This window comes from Thamnophis sirtalis, unplaced genomic scaffold, assembly GCF_051295495.1.
Source record: "Thamnophis sirtalis isolate CommonGarterSnake01/CBP01778 unplaced genomic scaffold, rThaSir2_p1.2 scaffold_9, whole genome shotgun sequence".
Classification (NCBI taxonomy): Eukaryota; Metazoa; Chordata; class Lepidosauria; order Squamata; family Natricidae; genus Thamnophis; species Thamnophis sirtalis.
Window position 1 is genome coordinate 34,946,297 of NW_028261389.1, and position 20,339 is coordinate 34,966,635.

Sequence of the window (20,339 nt, forward strand, 5' to 3'; positions counted from 1 at the left end):
CAAAAGCCAGAATTGAGAAGACATCACCAAATGCCAATGCCTGCAAAGAAAGTGAAGAAACGGTGGATCACTTAGCTGTTGCAAGAAGATCACACAGGCTGACTACAAACAACTGCATGACAAAGTAGTAACAATGGAAGATCTGTAAGAAATATAATTTGCCTGCAAGCAAGAACTGGCATGACCATAAAATAAAGAAAGACATAAGAAAATGAAGAAGCTAAATTGCTCTGGGACTTTAGCATTCAAATAAACAGGTCACATAACACCCCAGATTTAAAAATTGTTGATAAGAAAAACAAAGTCTGGATAGTAGATGTGGCAGCACCTGGAGACAGCAGAACAGAAGAGAAAGAACTGGAGAAGATAACAAACTATGAGACCTGTAAATAGAAGTGAAACAACTGTGGTAAAAGATAGTACAATAGCAATAGGTATCTTGGGTGCAATCCAGAATAACTTAAACACTTAAACATCATCAGCATTGACAAAATCACCATTAGTCAATTGCAAAAGCAGCTTTACTTGGAACAACTTACATCCTGCTATGATACCTTTAACACATCAAATAATATCTGCCTATCCAGGTTCCTTGGGAAGGAGTCTATAGATCAGGGGTGTCAAACTCAATTTCATTGAGGGCCGTGTCAGGGCTGTGGTTGATCTCGGGGAGGGGGTGTCGGGGAAGCTTGGTTGACTGGGTGGGTGTGGCCAACTGGGTGGATATGGTCAGCTTGACGGCACTCCCCAAACTGCTGGCATGTTTCTGCTTAATATTGGGTAGACCAGGCTGAAGCTATGCTGGCCTGATCTTTCCTCTTCACACTGGGCAGATCGGGTCGAAACTACACTGGTCTGATCTTTCCTCTTCACACTAGGTAGACCGGGCCGAATATGAACTGGATGCCGTATTTTTCTGGGTGTCCCATTACATGTCCAAAATATTCTAACTTTTGCTTTTTTATGTTTTTGATGATTTCCCTTGCCTATCCCAGGCGGCTTGTCACCTCCTCATTCCTGATTTTGTCAATCCAACATATACGTAAAAGCCACCTGTAAATCTACATTTCAAACTTTGCTGTTAATTACCTTTTTTATAAATAGTGGCGAGATAACAGGTCAGTTGGTAGCAAATAGAAATTTATAAATTGTGGGCCTGCTTTGCAACTGGGAAAAATATTATTGCTATAATATAGTTATTAGTATTTAACTGGGATATATATATCAACAATATTTAAAATTGACATTTTTTCTTTTGACAGTTAAAAGATTGCAATGTGGTGGCATCCAAACTAATTTTAATACTGGATGATTTATTGTGGGTTTTGACTGATTCCCAGTTGAAAGCTATGGTACAATATGCTAAATCTCTTAGTGAAGCAATAGAGAAATCAGCTGAACAGAGAAAAAGCCTTGCTTCTGAACCTATGCAGGTAAGCTAATCAGATATTTTGTGACTTAATATTATTGATATAAATTTGTTTAGAAAACTCTACAGTATGTGCTTCTATAGGATTTCAAACATTAGGGGTTTTTTCCCCCTCGAAATTGGTAGCATCAGTTTGAATTATTTAAGAAATAACATAACAAGGGTTAAAATATTTTCTTAGCTTGCTGTGTAATCTTTTTCCTCTAAGAGGGAAGAACCAGTTGTTATGAACGTTTATTATTAGAATAGAGAGTGTAATAACTAGTGTATCATAGGGAACAAAGTTAGAATTAAATTAGTTTTGCATATTTTAGTATTATTTTCTGCTTTGAATCTCTTCATAACTTAATTGCATTAGGTGACAGAGACTTATTGACTAGACTGCCATCTTGTTATTTATTTTTATTTTTCTTGTTCTTAATTTATTTTATATTCATTATTCATATTGTATTTTATTGTAGTTATATTTTGAGTTGTCTAGTGTTGACTGGAGTCAGGTGACCAAATTGAATAAATTTAATAAAATAAAATAAATTCTAGAAACATTTTGAATACTACTTTGGGGAAAAAATCTGTTAAACTGCTACATTTCAGCAATGCCACTCCTGTCATTCAGTTTAGTAGCAATAACTGCCAAATAACTTTGAAGATTAAAATATAATTTATATTCCATTTGAAAGTATTTTTAATATAAAAGCATGTTTCAGTGAAGTTTATTTGTGCTTAAATTGTTTCAGAGTTCCATGCCAGCATACAATTCTCAGGAGATGAAAACTCAACAGTCTTCAGCAGCTTCTGATCAAAATGATGCAATTGAAAGACTATTCAATGATTTTGATGTTAAGGAAACATCTTATCATCTAGAAATTTCTCATTTGGATCTGCATATCTGTGATGATATTTACACCAAGGAAAAGGGCAAGAGTTTTATTTATTATCTTTATGATTGACTAAAACTGTATTACTCTGTGTTAAATTACTATATATTTCCAGTTTATTTTGTTGAAACATTTTTAGGTCTATGCACTAGTTCTTAAATATCAATTGGTGCATAGAAGTATCTTATTTGTTTATTAATCAAACTTAGTTTTTTGCCCTCTCCCTGAAGACCACTCTGAACAGAGCACAACAAATGGATAAAATCACATATGAAACTACAGATAGAGAAGATAAAAATAGTCATGAAGCTATTTAAACATGTCTTTGTTCCCTGGGAGTCCCAGGCATGATAATATAACCAGATTCTGATAGTCTTTTGGTATATCAAAAGGATTGAAAGCTAATCTAATGGGTGGCGGTGGTGGTAGTAAGAGAATATGGTGGGTTGCATAGCTAAGAAAGCATGCTTGGGATGAATAGAATAGGGCAGGGCAGGACAAACAAAACAGTGTGATTGCACACACAAAAGGCAGCTTACATCCTGTGGCTATATCTGTAACACCATCAAACATACGCATCTGCCTATCCCAGATCCTTGGAAATGACTCAATAGGTAGACAAAATGCTAAATCCAGTATGAACATCTGGTTGATTGTGTGACAAACAACAACAATAATAATAACACCAAACGGGCATAGTAAAAAAGACAAAGATAACAACAACAACAATAATACAGTCATACTACATGTGTAAATATACATAGACATTACATATCATTCTGAGAATTAGGTGATCAGCAGAGTGATGGTCCAAGGGGGAAATTGTCTCTGTGTCTAGTTGTTTTGGCTTGCACTGCTCTGTATCTCCGTCCTGAAGGGAGGATTTGAAATAATATGTCCAGAATGTGAGCAATCTGCAGATATCTTCTTAGCTGCCTTCTGGCCCACACAATGTACAAGTCTTCTATGGAAGGCAGGCTGGTTGCAATTATTCTTTGTGCAGTCTTAATTATCCATTGGAGTCTGTACCTGTCCTGTTTGGTTCCTGTACCAAACCAGGCAGTTATAGAAGTACATATGACAAACTCAATAATTCCTCTATAAAACTGTATCAACAGCTCTTGGGGCAATCTGAATTTCCTGTGTTGATGCAGGAAGAACATTCTTTATTGTGCCTTTTTAATGATAGTTCAAATGTTAAGTGTTCATTTCAAGTTCTGGGAGATTATAGAACCCCAAAATTTGAAGGACTCTACTGCTGATAACGTGTTGTCAAATATCGTAAGAGATAGTAGAATAAAAGGGTAAATTCTCCTGTGTGCTGCTCAGGGAATCCAATCATGGGTTAACTTTGTCCTTTAGCCTTGAGACTAAGTATGTAAATTTTGACCACGCCTCCTCTGGCTGAACTGACCCAGTTTTCTTTACTCAGTCCAGCCTACGAGACGTCTTTCAATTCTCTCTCTGACTAATTGACAAACTTCTCATGGATTATTGGATTTTGCAGTAGTAATTCGCTCTTCTGTGGATTTCTATCTAAATTGGGGTGGAGGCGGCAGTCTCTGCCAGCCCAATTCCTCATCGTTGCTGTTTTCCCACGTTATGGGATTTGTAACTCGGCAGCTTGGGGCGCCGGACAATCCAGCCGGCTTTCAGAAGCGGCTTTGCTGTCTGCCCTCTGTTTCACTTCGGCGCATTGGGTTAGTGAGCCTCCCAGCGCCGGTTTCGTGCCGGATAGCACCCTCCTGCGGGCGAGGTCGAATCCTGGGCTGTTGCCTGATCAGGCTGTCCCCTTCCCTCCCTTGTTCAGTCACCGGAGCGGCTGCCGGGCGGGCTTCGTGGATCGGCAGATGGTTTTCCCTGCCGTTCGCAATTCAAAATTCGCGCTCTTGCTGCCAGTCGCCATTTTGGAGGGCGATTTCGCGCATGTGTGGGAATGCCCGAAGGAGATGAGGCGAGCGTTTTCGTGCGTTGGAGTCTGCGCAGTTCTGGCGATCCTCCTCTTTCCCTCACTCGAGGCTGCTGTCTCAGAGAGGAGATCGCTTTGTCTCAGCCTCTGCTTCCACGTGGCGACTTGGCGGTGGTGCGCAATTTGGATTCCTTTGTTTCAGTGATTGAGCTCTTTCAAATATCTCATATCATGGCTGATCAATCAGTAGCTAAAGGTACTGTAGAGCCAGTTTCAGAGCCCCGTTCCCCTGGCGAGGGGGGGGCTAGCCCTAGGCCCGGCAGGGCCGCCACCAGGGCCTCCAGTAGTAGGCCTCGAGCCTCATCCGCTGCCCAGGACAAGTCGCATAAGCGCAAAGACAAGGCCAAAGTTCCACCAAAAGCTTCTGGGGCTCCCATTTGTCCACCCCCGGTTCTGATTCCACAAAGTGTCTCTCCGGTGTAAATGAGCAGGGTTGGTCCCCTGATATTCAGCTGCCCCAGGCTCCACTCCCTGAGGTGGGGGTTTTGGGGCCTCGCTCTCCCCCCATTATTTCTGAGGCTAGTGGGGCTTCTCTTCGTTCGCCCCCGCGTGCTGGGCCCTCTGCCACATTCACGCCCACAGCTGCAGGCCTCAGGCCTATGGAGGGCCAGGATTTGGGCCTTTCTACTGATTTATATCTCATGATATCTGAGGCTATTTCTAAAGGGGTGGATGCAGAGTTAACGCGTAGGGCCCAGGCTCCTAGGCCCATTGTGGCTCACTCGGGCCTAGTTCCGCAGGCAGTGCTGGGGGATTCTTCCCTTCTGCAAACAGATCCTCCTTCACCTCTACCCTCGGTATTCAGTGAGGAATTTGCCTTAGTGGAGGAAGGTGAACTTATTGATAGGGAATTTTCCGATGACGAAGGCCTACCTAGAGACCAGCCTACTGCCCCAGGGCTATTCCGGCATGCTCTTTTCAAATCTTTACTGTATAAGGCCAAGACCACCACCCACATGGGGGAGGCGGCTTCTAAAGAGAGTACAGCTGTGGGTTTGGATGCCACCGAGCACCTCTTTGCTAAACAGGTGGCCTTGCAGGATGTTATTCCATCTCCCAAGCTCTTTCTTGATCTGATTCACAAGCAGTGGGAGCAACTGACTGCGGTTAATCCTCCCGGAAAAGGGGATAGGAAGCTATACACGTCTACTCCAGAATTGGAGGGTCTCCTTCAGTTTCCCACAGTGGATGCCCCTATTGCTGCTCTTGCTTCGCCAGCATTAATTCCTTCTGAAATTTCAGAGGATTTGAAGGCTGAGGATCGCAAGGCCGAGACGGTCATTCGCAAGACCCATCAGGCTGCGGCTTGGGCTTTACGCTCAGCTACTGCGGCTTCCTTCTTTAATAGGACCTCTTTGGTTTGGCTTAAGCAGTTACAGGGTAGGCTTGCCCCAGAGGAAATGCGCCTTCATTAGGATATCACCAAGCTGATGGCGGCATTGGAGTTTTCAGCGGATGCCACCCTTAGTGCAGCAAAGTTTGCATCCCGGGCCGTAGTTTCTAATGTGGCATCTCGGCGTTTGCTGTGGCTTCGCCATTGGCAGGCTGATGTCAAGTCCAAGTGGCGCCTAGCGTCTACGCCCTTCAAGGGCAGAGCCTTGTTTGGTTCAGTCCTGGATCCCATCCTCATTGAGACACGGGATAAACGCAAGGTCCTCCCTTCTACCAGTGGTCGTGCCAACAGAAGGCAGCAGCCTTACAATAGGCGACAGCCCTTTTGGACTGGGGACTCGGGATTCGCCCCTGCTCTCTATGTCCCCTATTACACCAGGGGGTTTTCCCAGGTGCAGGATCGCGGCCAGGACCGCACCGGAACCAGGGATAGGGGTCGCCAACAGAATCAGGCGCAGTCCCAGAATAGGAGGTCCTTCCGTGGAGCAGGCAACCGGTCCTTTCGAAGGTACCGGTGACTCGCAGGGGGTAGGTCCCATAGGGGGGCGTCTCCTGGCCTTCGCTCATCAGTGGGCGGAGCTCACGTCAGACGCCTGGGCCCTTCAGGTCGTGAGACTGGGCCTCACTCTAGAATTTCTCTCCATCCCCCCGAGAAGGTTCATCAGGTGCCCCGTGCCCAGGTGCCCGTCAAAGCGGCGCCTCATGGACGCCGAGATACACCATCTTCTCACCATCAGGGCCATAGAACAAGTACCCAAGGGGCAGGAAGGCCTAGGGTTCTATTCCATCTTGTTCCTAGTACCAAAGAACTCTGGGGGATGGAGGGCTATCCTAGATTTGAAACGGCTCAATCGTTACATCAAATACCAAAAATTCAAAATGCAGTCTCTCAAGAGCATATTGGCCTCCATCCGCCAAGGCGACATGATGACTTCAGTAGATATCAAGGAAGCGTACCTCCATGTGCCCATACATCCGGCGCATCGGAAGTTCCTGCGGTTTCACTTCAACGGCCGCCATTTTCAATATCGGGCCTTGCCTTTTGGCCTGTCCTCGGCTCCGCGCACGTTCACCAAGCTCCTGGCCGTGGTGGCAGCCTCCCTTCGCTCGATTCCAATATGCGTCAACTGCTATTTAGACGACATATTGGTGCTGTCGCCTTCTCGAGACCAGGCCCTGCGGGATCTGCAAGTCACGATGGACTCACTGCGCAGTCATGGTTTTGTCCTCAACCTGCCCAAAAGCCATTTGCGACCGACCACGTCCCTACTTCACCTAGGGACCATCAATTCCGTGACGTGCGAGGTTTCCCTGTCTCCGGAGAGACGGCAGAGCATACAACGCCTGGCGCATCAAGTGCGGTCCCAGAGGCTGTTACCGCTCGCGATGTTGTCCAAGCTGCTGGGGAAGATGATCTCCTGCATCAGTGTGGTTCCCTGGGCCAGGTTTCATGCGCGTCCGCTCCAGTGGTTTCTTCTACCCTTCCAGAGAGCGCACACCAGTCATTTCCAGATCAAGGTGCGGCTTCCGAGCAAGGCCCGAAGGTCCCTACTTTGGTGGATGTCCTCCAGACTTCTCCGGGGATGCCCCTTCAAGGAGCCGGAACGCATCCAGGTCACGACGAATGCCAGCCTGTTTGGATGGGGAGCCCACATCTTGGACAGGGTGGCTCAGGGACGCTGGTCGGATCAGGAGTTGACGAACAGCATAACTTGGCTAGAACTATGTGCCATCCGCCTAGCCCTTCCGGAGTTTTGGGACATTGTATCACACAACCACATGTTGGTCTTGACTGACAATGTGGCCTCCAAGGCCCACATCAACCGTCAAGGGGGCACCCATTCCAGGGCTCTGATGCTGGAGGCGGAGAAGTTGCACCATTGGGCGGAATCCAGACTCTTATCGATTCGGGCGGAGCACATCTCGGGCGTGGCCAACATGCAGGCGGATTGACTGAGCAGAGCCACTGTGGATCAAGGGGAGTGGCAGCTCCACCCCGTTCTCTTCCAGGAGGTCTCTCGTCGGTTCGGCCGACCCGAGGTGGACCTGTTTGCACATCCGCACAACGCTCAACTGCCACGCTTTTACACCAGGTATCAGACCCCTGGAGCGGAGAGGGTGGATGCTCTGCGCAGCCCATGGCCGGCCGGCCTTCTCTACGCCTTTCCTCCTCTTCCGATCCTTCCATCGGTCATTCAGAAGATCTTGACAGAGCAGGCGGAAGTGCTGCTGGTCGCTCCGATGTGGTCCAGACGGCCCTGGTACACAGACCTCACCATCTATCTGTTTCGTGTCCTTGGAGGATCCCGGACGATCAGATCCAGCTCAACCAGGGAGCTCTCGTCCACCCGAACCCCCAGTTGCTGCAGTTAGCTGTGTGGCACGTGAGCGGGCTATTCTAGCGGCCCTTCACTATTCCAACGATGTTATTGACACTATTCAAGCGGCCCGTCGTCCATCCACTACCCATATTTACGAGGCCACATGGCAGGTGTTCTGTCGGTGGTGCCGCCGCACCGGGGTCAACCCCGTCACGGCCTCGGTGCCTCAAGTTTTGGACTTCTTGCAATCCGGTCTCAACAAAGGTCTGGCACCGAACACTCTCCGTCGGCAGGTCACAGCCTTGTCTACGGTGATTGGAGGAGGTCAAGGTCGCTCCTTGTCTCAGCACTCGCGGGTCCGAACCTTTTTGAAAGGTGCTTCTAACTTACGACCACCGACGGTGCACCGCTACCCCACATGGGACTTGACCTTAGTTCTCAGAGCTCTCACATCTGCTGCCTTTGAGCCCATCCACTCCATCAGTCTCCGGTTGTTGACACTCAAGACTGTGTTTCTGGTGCCATTACATCGGCCAGGAGAGTGTCGGAGTTGGCGGCGCTCTCTGTTCATGCAGATCTTTGCATCTTCCATCCGAACAGAGTGGTGCTTCGTTTGGACCCGACCTTCCTTCCTAAGATCAACTCATTATTCCACAGGACTCAGGAACTCGTCCTGCCGGACTTTTGTCCACATCCCTCCCATCCCCAAGAACGCCAGTGGCACCATCTGGATGTTCGTAGGACTCTCCGGCGCTATGTGAAGCGCACGGCGTTGTTCAGGAGGTCGGAGGCACTGTTCGTTTCCTTCCAGCCTTCGTCAATGGGACAGAAAGTGTCTTCCCACACCATCGGCCGATGGTTGAAGGCGTGTATTGCATTGGTGTACGACAGTCACTCGCGACTGGTTCCCAGGCGTATTACTCCTCATTCTACCAGGAGTGCGGCCACTACAGCGGCCTGGGCTATGCAAGCGTCAGTGGAAGAAATATGTAGGGCGGCCACCTGGGCGTCCCCCTCACCATTTATTTGACACTACAAGATTGATGTCTATGCCTCGGCTGAGGCCTCCTTCGGGCGGAGAGTGTTGCAAAGGGTCCTTCCTTCTGCGGAGGAGCCTGACCAGCCTAGCTCCCGCCCTGGGAATTAATTGCTTTGGCATATCCCATGATTGGATTCCCTGAGCAGCACACAGGAGAATGACCGTTGTCTTACCTGAACGGTCCTTCTATGGGTGCTGCGAAGGGAATCCAAACCCGCCCGCAGTTTCGGCTGGTCAGGGCTCCACCTTGATTGTGACTCTGACTAACCTTTCACTTTTTCTGACTGGACTTTTCTGACCGTGCCTTAGTACCGGAATTGCCTACGGCATGATTGACATTGGCATACTTCTTCTTCGGCGGACTTCGTGCGAAAACTGAATCGGTCCAGCCAGAGGAGGCGTGGTCAAAATTTACATACTCAGTCTCAAGGCTAAAGGACAAAGTTAACCCATGATTGGATTCCCTTCGTAGCACCCATAGAAGGACCGTTCAGGTAAGACAACGGTCATTCCCTCTCATCTCTACAGTTTGAAGTGTACTAAGCTCCAGATGAATAAGTGTATTCATCTGGATCACAGGGCTAGTTGTTCAACCTCCCATCTATATGCAGCCTCATGACCGTCTGAAATGAAGCCAATGACCGTTGTATCATCTAAAAACTTCAGAACTTTAACTGAGGGTTCCCTTGAGGTTCAGTCATTGGTATAGAGGGAAAAGAGCAATGGAGAGAGCACACGGCCCTGAGGGGGTGCCTGTGCTCATTGCTTGTAGGTTCCTGTCTGATACCTGCAGCATACTTTTTATAGCAGATCTAATGGGGTTGGCTAATGTAACTGGTGAGAAGCATTTCCTCAGCTAGTCTATCCCATGCCATAAAGAGCTTTAAAGGTCAAATCCAGCACCTGGAATTGGACTCAGAAGCAAACTGACAACCAGTGCAGCTTGCAGAATAGAAATAGTAACACGTGCTGTTCTAGGAGCACACATAATTGTCTGCATCGCTGCATTTTCTATCAGCTGAAACTTCTGGATACTCTTCACCTAATTACTCTGCTCTTTTTCTATAATAATGTATGTAATAAGATATAAAAGGGATTGAAAATGTTAACAAGTTATGGAGTTTAAACTATTAGCCTAATTAAGCAATAAATAATGCACCATTATTTCTATTATGTGTTTATATACCATATATATTTCTAAATTTGTATTTCTATCTATTGTGCTTTTAGATCATTATATAGTACAAATAACTATAGGCTTCAAGTTAATTGATGAAAAAGAAAAGATGCAGATTTATTCGAAGATGTTTCATAAATGCTTCTGAAGTTGGTTGTGTCATTAACAATTCTAGCTAAGTAGTTTACTATTGCAAAAATTGAAAGGCAGAGGTGCCTATTCAAGGGAACCATTGATCCTGTGTCTGACAATTCTGAAAATGCTGTTTTTTTCTATTTTCTATTTATCAATTAATAATAATAGTTCTAAGAATTAACAGTTCTTAAAGAACAGGAGGACAACTTCAGCAAGAATAAGTATAAGTATAATCTTTATTGTCATTGTACTTAAATACAACGAAATTGGTTTTAACCTCACTGGTGCAAAATTATAACAGAAACGAAAAAAGAAAAAGAAAAAAAACCCTACCCTGTGCATGGAGTGATTATGGTTGTATTTAAAAGTCTCACAGCCCAATGATAGAAACTATCTTTAAACCTGTTTGTTTGGCTGGCTATACTTTGATCTCTTCTGCCTGATGGTAGAAGTGCAAAGAGACACTGACCAGAGTGCGAATCATCTCTGAATATCTTCCTTACTCTGCTAAAGCAGCGAGATCTGGCGATGTCATCCATTGGTGTCAGAGGGCAACCAATGGTTTCTTGTGCCGAATTGATCACTCTCTGTAGTGCCTTCCTGTCCGCAGCTGTTAAACCAGCATACCATACTGTGATACAATATGTGAGGACACTTTTTATGGTGGACCGATAGAAAGAGGTCATCAGCCGTTGTTCCACCTGATTTTTTTGCAGGACTCTAAGTCTCTGTTGGGCCTTTCCAATCACCAGAGATGTGTTGTTTTTCCAGGTGAGATCTTGACTAATAAGCACTCCCAAGAATTTAAAAGAGGAAACCCTCACCACACAGCCCTCCTCGATATACAGAGGGGCAGGTTCCTCTCTGTGCTTCCGGAAATCTAGCACATCTCCTTTGTCTTACTAGTATTTAGATGTAAGTTGTTTCTTGAGCACCACGCGGATACCTTCTGGACTTCTTTCTTGTATGCTGATTCGTCCACTCCAGTTATGAGACCCAGCACTGTTGTGTCGTCTGCAAACTTTATTATGATGTTGGATGGATCAGATGATATGCAGTCATATGTATACAGCGAGTACAGGTATGGGCTGAGCACACAGCCATGAGGGGAGCCTATGCTGAGCTTCAGCGTAGAAGATGTAAAGGACCCAACCCTTACTGTTTGTGGACGATCCGTCAGAAAGTCTTTGATCCATTCACAAGTGAGGGGAGGGAAATCCAGGTCAGTCAACTTTTCAATGAGAATTCCTGGCAAGATAGTGTTAAAGGCCGAGCTATAGTCTATAAAAAGCATTCTGACATAATTCTCAGATTTCTCAAGGTGGCTCAGTGCAATATGTAGAGCAGTTCTGATGGCTTCCCCTGTCGACCTGTTGCTTCTATAAGCAAACTGGTGTTGATCAAAATTTGGTGGAAGACGGGATCTGAGGTAGGACCAGTCTCTCAAAGCACTTCATCACTATAGACGTCAGTGCAATGGGTCTATAGTCATTCAAGCTTTTTATGGCTGCTTTCTTTGGAACTGGGATAATTGTGGCTGCTTTCAAGCGTGATGGGACTCTAGCCCTGTTGCAGGGAGAGGTTAAAAATCCTTGTCAGGACCCCTGTTAATTGGTTAGCACAGGTTTTTACCACTTTCCCCAATACCCCGTCTGGACCTGCAGCTTTGTTGGGATTTGCAGCCTTCAGCTCAGCTCTCACTTGATGTTCAACCAGGGTGAGTGGCTGGAGGTCAGAGGGCCTTTGGGCTGGAGCTATAGAGACTGATTTTTTGACATCAAAGCAGGTGAAGAAGCTATTTAGCTCCTCTACTAGCAGGGATTTAGCATTCGCTATTTTTTTCGTATTGCCCTTATAGTTGGTTAGGTGTTGCAGCCCCTGCCACACCTGTCTTGAGTTATTATCTTCTAGATACTTCTATATCTTTTGTTTGTATTTCTGTTTAGCTGCCTTAATGCCTCTTCTCAAGTTTGCCCTGGCTTCATTGTATTTGTCTTCGTTTCCTGCCTTGAAGGTGGAGTTTCGGGCTCTCAGAAGTGATTGTACCTCTGCTGACATCCAGGGTTTATGATTACTGTAAACTCTGATGCGCTTATTCACTATTACATTGCCTGCATGTTTTAATGTATGAGAGTATAGTGTCAGTGAATTCTTGCAGCGCCAAATGTTCAAATATACTCCACTCGGTAGTCTCAAAGCAATCCTGCAACTGGCAGAGTGTTCCCTCCAGCCAGATTTTGACAGTTTTCAAGACTGGTGGTATCCTTTTCCTAGGGGAGATATACTTTGGGCACAGTAGCAGAGAGATGTGGTCAAACATACCCAGATGGGGTTGCTCTATATGCCTGTCTTAAGTTTGAGTACATATGATCTAGAGCAGTGTTTTTCAACCACTGTGCCGTGGCACACTAGTGTGCCGTGACATAGTGTAAGGTGTGCCGTGGGAAAAACACTTTATATATAGTCAATATAGGCACAGAGTTAAAAAATTTTAACATTTTCTAATGGTGGTGTGCCTCGTGATTTTTTTCATGAAAAAAGTGTGCCTTTGCACAAAAAAGGTTGAAAAACACTGATCTAGAGTATTCCTACCTCTGGTGATACACTGCACATACTGCATAAACTTAGGGAGAACAGACTTTAGACTGGCTTGATTAAAATCCCCAGCCACGATAAAAGCGCCCTCAGGGTAAGTTTGCTGCTGCCTCTTGATGGTATCATGTAACTTAGAGAGCGCTGCACTAACATTTGCATCAGGTGGAATATAGACAGCAGTGATAACTATAACAGAAATCTCTCTAGATAAATAAAATGGCCGACAAATGACAGTTAAGAATTTCACATCTGCAGAACAGTGAATATAAGCAACTCTACTCTTAGTACACCAGTTATTATGTGTGTAAATACAAGATCCTCCACCTTTGCTTTTACCAGAGTTGCTGTTTCTGTCAAAGTGGTATGTGGTGTGGTTAGTTGTTAGCTCCACTGACGCATCCGGTACAAGTGAATGAAGCCAGGTCTCTGTGATGATCATCACACAGCAGTCACGAATGAGTTTAATCGCTGCCATCCATAGCTCTAATTCATCAGTTTTGTGGACAAAGATCTAGAGTTGGTTAGAAAAATGCTTGGTAATGCTGGTCTGTGAGGCTGCTTCCGTAACTGAACTAGCAAACCAGCTCTGCATCCCCGCTTCTGCTTCCACTCTCTTTGCCGCCTCCTAGGCCCAACAACAATCCATGGCAGTCTTACTATGTCACTCAGTATATTATGAGACTGCTGGAAGTCGCTGGTAATATCTAATCGACTAGAAGATCCAATCTTTAATAACTCCCTGCTAGTTTTTGCCTAACTCTACTGTGGTACCAGGAGCTCAAAATCGCAGCGTCTAAGCACGCTGCCATCTTGGAGGGGAAGATACATTTTTCCCCACAATGCTCATCTGTGTATATAGGCTAATGAGGGCTAGTACTGTAGAAATTGGATATCTCTCTTTAGTGATACTCAGGCTGTTCTTAATGGACTGTGTGTTATACCTTATGTTACAGGTTCAGATTTGCTCTGACTGTGGTGGTACTCAATTTTTCTTAAATGTAAAGAATTTTCACAATTCTGGAAAAGAAAAGGCCACAATATAAATTTACTTAATCTTGCTGAGTTGCTATTGTTTTCCTAGCAAAATTACAATGCAGCAGATTTGAGAGACACCAAGAAGAGAAGCATGTTGCTTCAAATGAACCACAATACTTTCTTTCCAGATGAAATAAATATGAACGATGACATGTAATATTATGCATTGTATTATTTTACAGATGCAAACAGGCGTGTTTCAGGAGGTGCTATGCAGCTGTCCTTTAGTCAGTTAACTATAGACTACTATCCATTTCACAAAGCAGGTAAAAGTTCAGTTCTGTTTTCTGGTTGCAAAACTCCTTGATCAGCACTTAATTTTCCACAGTAAATCTTACATATAATATGTTATTGATCAAAGTGACCAAAGAGGATGCTGCAGATATGAAACTTTGCACAATAAGTTATATTGTATTTTATCCCAATTCAAAAAGATACTTAAATGTTTGGAAATAGTTATTTATACTATTCTGAGAATTTCAGTTAGTCTTAGCGGTTCTTAAAAACAGTCTTTCCCAGTCTGTTGGCATCTAGATGTTTTCAGTCAATACACCCATCATCTCAGCAGCAACTCCAAGATGGAAAGGATTTAAAAAGAATAAAATAATCTTTAGGCTTGAAAATAATTCCTATGAAGAAAGGCTTTGATGTTTGGGTCTTTCTTGTTAAACAAGGGTAATTATGATGGAGTAGTGATAGTTGTGGTCATTACAGTGATGCATAAAATTATATATAGAATGGAGAAAATTCTACAGAGGATTTTTCCTATCTAAATACTAGAGTTTAAAGTTATTCAATAGGGATATAAGGATATGGATAAAGTTATCCAGCAAGAGAGTCATTTAAAAAGTATTTCTTTACACAACATGCACAGGTAGTACTTGACCACAGTTGGGACCAGAATCTTGGTCACCATTGAGCAAAGCAATCATTAAGTGAGATGTCACATGACTGCTTCACTCAATGGCCACAATCCCAGCATTCCCAGTAACGATAGCTAAGTGACAAATGCTGGATTAGATGAATCTTTGAAATGATACAGTAAGGCTTTCCTTAAATTCATTACATTTTTACGGCCTTAATACTGATGTTAGGCAATTACAAACTGGAATCTAAACAAATAATTTAACTAATTTCAAATATTTTAAAATACATCAAATAATAATGAATAAAATATTAAAATATTATAAATGGATTTAAGTAGGTGCTTAAATTCCTTTTCATTTTTATTAAATATATGTAATTGTAGATGAGAGCTGCAGCCATTGGATGCATTACAGTGATGCTACAAAAACCAGAAGTGAATGGGCAGAAGAACTGCTGCAAGAGTTCAAAGGAAATGTTGAATTGCTTAAGCAGGCTGTGAGGGATCACAAATTAGATTCTCCACTTAAATCTCCATTCCAGGACTCTCCACAGCATATACAGATAGGTATTTAAGATTTTTCATTTACATTTACAATCTGTTTGTGGACACAGATCCTATTGATTTGAATTGATTTGATTAGAAATACCAATACATTTGCTTTGAATAAATTTGGTGTCTTTCATTATATTTTAGTAATCTTTATTCATACTATATTGTAGTCTCCCATGTAAGTATAAAATTAATTTGGGAGATAGATGCTTATAATATAAATAATATTTATTAGTGAAGATAAATAATGGATTAGGTTTCCAATGGTATATGAATTGTGCAATTTATGAGTCCATTTATAGTTTCCTTTCATTGCATTATCTTATAGAAATTTTAGTTTATTTTAATTATTTTTACATTACCCAGCAACATGAATAGAGGGGATTTTAGAAGGTAGCCTACACTGTACATGCTCTTATGTTTTTTGTTTCTTGTAGGCAAGGATCAAATGTCAAAAGGAATTTCTAAGACTTTTGTGTCATCACAGCAGCCAAAGGAGAAATTGATGTCTAGCCCAGTGGTAGTTAGACTTGCCGATGTCAATTTTTATCAGGTACATTTAAATAATGACTGCTACAACAAATTAATATTACTTTTCTTTTATGTCCCAAATTATTAGGTTCTTTGATTTTCAATCAAAGTGACACAGATTTTGCCAACTAATTGTTGGCATAAAGGGATCTTCTGTGAAACTATTTCTGTTAGTTTTTAGTCTTATAATTGGCAGAAAAAAATATTTGATTACATTAAGTGGACATTCTGTCATATGCCATTACTTTTGCCTTTCCAGTTTATAACCTATCAGTGAAAATCAGGAAGTATTTGCTGTTATTTTTTTTTTAGTTTTTTCCCCATTGCAATTTAATTGGAGAGTTGGCCCATTTCTTAAGTTTGATTTAGATTTGTCCACTACTGTTCATAGGCATTGATGCATACCAAGGTTGGGTTCCAGATCCCGTTCCAACCGTACAGTTGGAACGGGCCCATCGGCGTCCACATGGATGAGCGCAGTGTGTGCATGCGTCTTAGTGCCTCTGTGATGCTGCAGCTGCTCATCGGAGAATCGCATAGGCACTGTATGCACCGTGCGCATGTGCAGAAGCACCAAAGGCTTAAAAGACCAGTAAGGAGCTCAAGTGGGCGGGTGGGCCCTCCGGAGCACTGTACCGGAATGGTATCCGGTGCTCCTGGCAGGCTCTGGTACGCCCGTACTGGGGCGTACCGCCTGCAAGGCTGCAACCCACCACTGATGCATACCTATGCTGGTAGGGGGTTGATGGGTTTGCAGATGATTGCAGATGGACTGATGTACACACCATCCAAATCTCAATTATATATTGTATGGAGATGCATGTTTGCATCCTGATTGCCTGATCCAAAATCCTGTTGGAAGGCAGGCAGAAGGCAAGGCACACTCAAATAACAAAATGGAGGGTATAAATTGAAATGCAACAGCTAGGCAACCATCTTCAAATGACAGGTGCATATATTCCCTGAGGTGCAGTATAGCAGGTTTGCTCCAGACTTCATACAATGCTCAGCATGCCTCTTTAAAGATTTCTGAGGTCAGGAGAGGTTTTTTTAAAAAAAATATTACGATTGACTGTATCTTGAGCTTAAGTTATAATTATTTATATTCTAAGCCACCTGTAGAACTTTTATGAATAATACATACCACTCCATATCTGATTATAATAAGCAAGCATTTCTTTATGATATGTTTTTTTAAATGATGAAAAGTATCACAATTTATACACAAAGGCATAAATTTGGTTGTTAATATAAATATGTTCTATCTTTCTACCTAATGCTTTAAATGATTTCTAGAACCTTTGTATCTATTTCAGGCAATTTAATTTATTTTTCTTATTTGATTTGATTAAATATATAACCTGTATCACAAAACAGTAAGCTTAAAGACATGTTAGCTTAAAGTAAATATGGTACATATAGAAATTATTAACATTAATTTTAAGGTATTATATTTTGTAGCATAATAACAAATTTTTAAAACTCTGTTTTTAACATTATTGGAACCAAACTAGGCAAAGGGCTGTTATATAACTGTTTACAATTAATAAATAATTTTTGAAATGTTGCAGCATATTAAGAATGACATTTCCTGGTATGTTGTCTACAAATCCAGTACCATGCACCAAGTGTCATAAATGGCCACAAAAATGATGTACTTGGTTTTTTTTGGGGGGGGGGGGTATTAAAATGAAACTCTTTTTCCTAATAACTGTGAAAAGTGATAGGTGAGAAGTTGTTCACACTTGTACTTCACAAAACCTAAATGCTGAATTTCTTATTTTCAGGTCTCTACAGCAGACCAGTGTCGCCGTTCTCCTAAAACTCTTATTTCTTGCAATAAAAAATCTCTCTATCTCCCACAAGAAATGCCAGCCATTCATATTGAATTCACTGAATACTACTATCCAGATGGCAAAGACTTTCCTAGTAAAATGTTTTCTTATTTTTTCCCCTTTGTTAAAATATTGTAGCTGTTTTGAAAGTAGAATGGATCAGTTTAATGGATTCATATTTAGGGGTCTGCAGATACAGTGAACCATATTCCTATTTGGAAATTTCCTTCAAATAATGGCAATCCCTTTGAATCCAAAGTAGTCTGAATAAGACATACCTATTTGTATACTCATAAATTTTGCAGCAATATAACATAACACAGATTATGGTCTTTTACATAATTATGTTGGTATATAAAAGATGCAGGTATTACTGAAATGTATTTGTTAATTACTTTCAAATTAACAGACATTTGGGAGTAATGGATACTTCCACCTCCCACTCAAACCATTAAAAGTTTCTCCAATATTCTGGGCAGATACATCTGAGAGAGAAAAAATAAGATTAGGTAGATATTGATAAATCAGATGTAGATTTTTTTTTCTAGATTTGAAAAACATTAAAAATATCTAGTGTTAGATAAACTGACTTTTTACTGCTTTGCTATATCTAATCCCAGCATATCACAATTGGAATTCCTACTTATATGGAATGTGCCAATATTTTTTTTCAATGAAATTGTAATAGACATGTTCTATCCATTGCAACATAAGAAAGGAAGAGAAATTGGAAGATTATATCATATGGCAGGTTTGACAAAACATTTCAGAAGCAAAGCTTAAGACTATTTACTTAGCACCGGATATAATATATTTATCTTGTTTAAAACAAGATTCTCCAACCCCCAGTCCACGGATTGATAGTGAAACACAGTATGTTGGGAACCAGGCTGCATAAGCCATGTGTGAGCACATGAACCTCCATTTGCACATGCATGGGATTAGTTTGTGTGTGTGTGTTATTATCCACTGCCACCCTAGGTGGCCTTTACTGCTGCTAGTCCTCGGAGCCAGAAAGATTGGGGACCACTGGTTTAAAATATTTGATATATGATTTAAAATTCAGTATAAAGATAATGCTTAATTTTTTCACTTTAATATTGTCAGGGCTCTTTAAAACTTATATTATTGCCCAATGTGTGGTAATATGAAGAATGCTTTTATTGTAGAGAAATACTTATGAGATCATGAAGGGAAAATAACCCTACTTTTATAATATTCTTTGTCCAAAGATGCAACTCTGTTTACCACATTAATCAAATACTTAAATGCTGACACAGAAAAATGAACTGTTTCATTTTCCACACATGCACACACACACACCACACACACATCAAGTAGATGTTTGTATAAATGATTTCTCACTAGTAACAGGCATTTGAAGCAGAAGGAGTTATCTAAGTGGTGGTTAAATAATTACCAGACTTTTCCTCTTCATGGTTGCTGCCGCCTTGTTGTTAGTTGCGAAATTGTATCCCACCCATAGCAACCCCATGAACAATGTTCCTCCGGGCCTTCCTGTCCTCTACCATCCTCTGGAATCCATTTAAGTTCATGCCTACTGCTTTGATGACTCTATCCAGCCACCCCATTCTCTGTCCCCTTCTTCTTTTGCCCTCAATCTTTCCCAGTATTAGGCTCTTCTCCAGTCCTTCCTTCTCATTAGATAGCCAAAGTATTTAAGTTTCATCTTCAGGATCTGGCCTTCTAAAGAGCCGTCAGGGTTGATCTCTAGGACTGACCAGTTTGATCACATTGCAGACCGAGGGATTTACAGGAGTCTTCTCCAGCACTATAGTTCAAAGGCCTCAATTCTTTGGCGCTCAGCCTTTCTTATGGTCCAACTTTCACAGCCATACATTGCAACTGGGAAAACCATAGCCTTGATTATACACACTTTTGTTGGTAGGATGATGTCTCTGCTTTTTAGTATACTGTCTAGATTCACCATAGCTTTTCTCCCCAGGAGCAAGCGTCTTTTAATTTCTTGGCTGCAGTTCCCATCTGCGGTGATCTTGAAGCCCAGGAAAATAAAATCTGTCACTACCTCCATTTCTTCCCCATCTGTTTGCCAGGAATTGTGAGGGCTGGATGCCGTGATCTTACTTTTCTTAATGTTGAGTTTCAAGTCATCTTTTACACTCTACTCCTTCATCCGCATCAAGAGGGTCTTTAGTTCCTCTTCACTTTCTGCCATTAGAGTGCTATCATCTGCATATCTGAGGTTGTTGATATTTCTCCCGGCAATCTTAATTCCAACTTTTGATTCATCTAGCCCTGCCTTTCTCTTGACAAAATTCTATCAGCCTGTGTCCTGCTTCCTTTTGTACTCCAAACATGCCTGTTATACCAGTTATCTTTTGGCCTCCTACTTTAGCATTCCAATCTCCCATGATGATAAGAACATCATTTTTTGATGTTAATTCTATAAGGTGTGGTAGGGCTTCGTAGAACCAGTCAATTTCATCCTCTTCAGCACCAGGCATAGACTTGGATTGCTGTGATATTGAATGGGTTGCTTTGGATTCGAACTGAGATCATTCTGTCATTTTGGGGATTGTGTTCCAGTATTGCTTTTCCTATTTT

General features: G+C 42.5%; 1 protein-coding gene across 2 annotated transcripts in view; it reads left to right on the top strand.

Moving 5' to 3' along the window:
- BLTP3B (bridge-like lipid transfer protein family member 3B) overlaps positions 1-20,339 on the top strand; it is a 72,391-nt gene that overhangs the window by 19,853 nt on the left and 32,199 nt on the right. For both annotated transcript variants that reach the window (XM_087723305.1, XM_087723306.1), the window contains exons 7-12: positions 1,263-1,433; positions 2,167-2,347; positions 14,153-14,236; positions 15,220-15,402; positions 15,825-15,940; positions 17,706-17,847. In XM_087723305.1, coding sequence (XP_087579431.1) covers positions 1,263-1,433; positions 2,167-2,347; positions 14,153-14,236; positions 15,220-15,402; positions 15,825-15,940; positions 17,706-17,847 — 877 coding nt within the window. The remainder of the gene's footprint in view (positions 1-1,262; positions 1,434-2,166; positions 2,348-14,152; positions 14,237-15,219; positions 15,403-15,824; positions 15,941-17,705; positions 17,848-20,339) is intronic.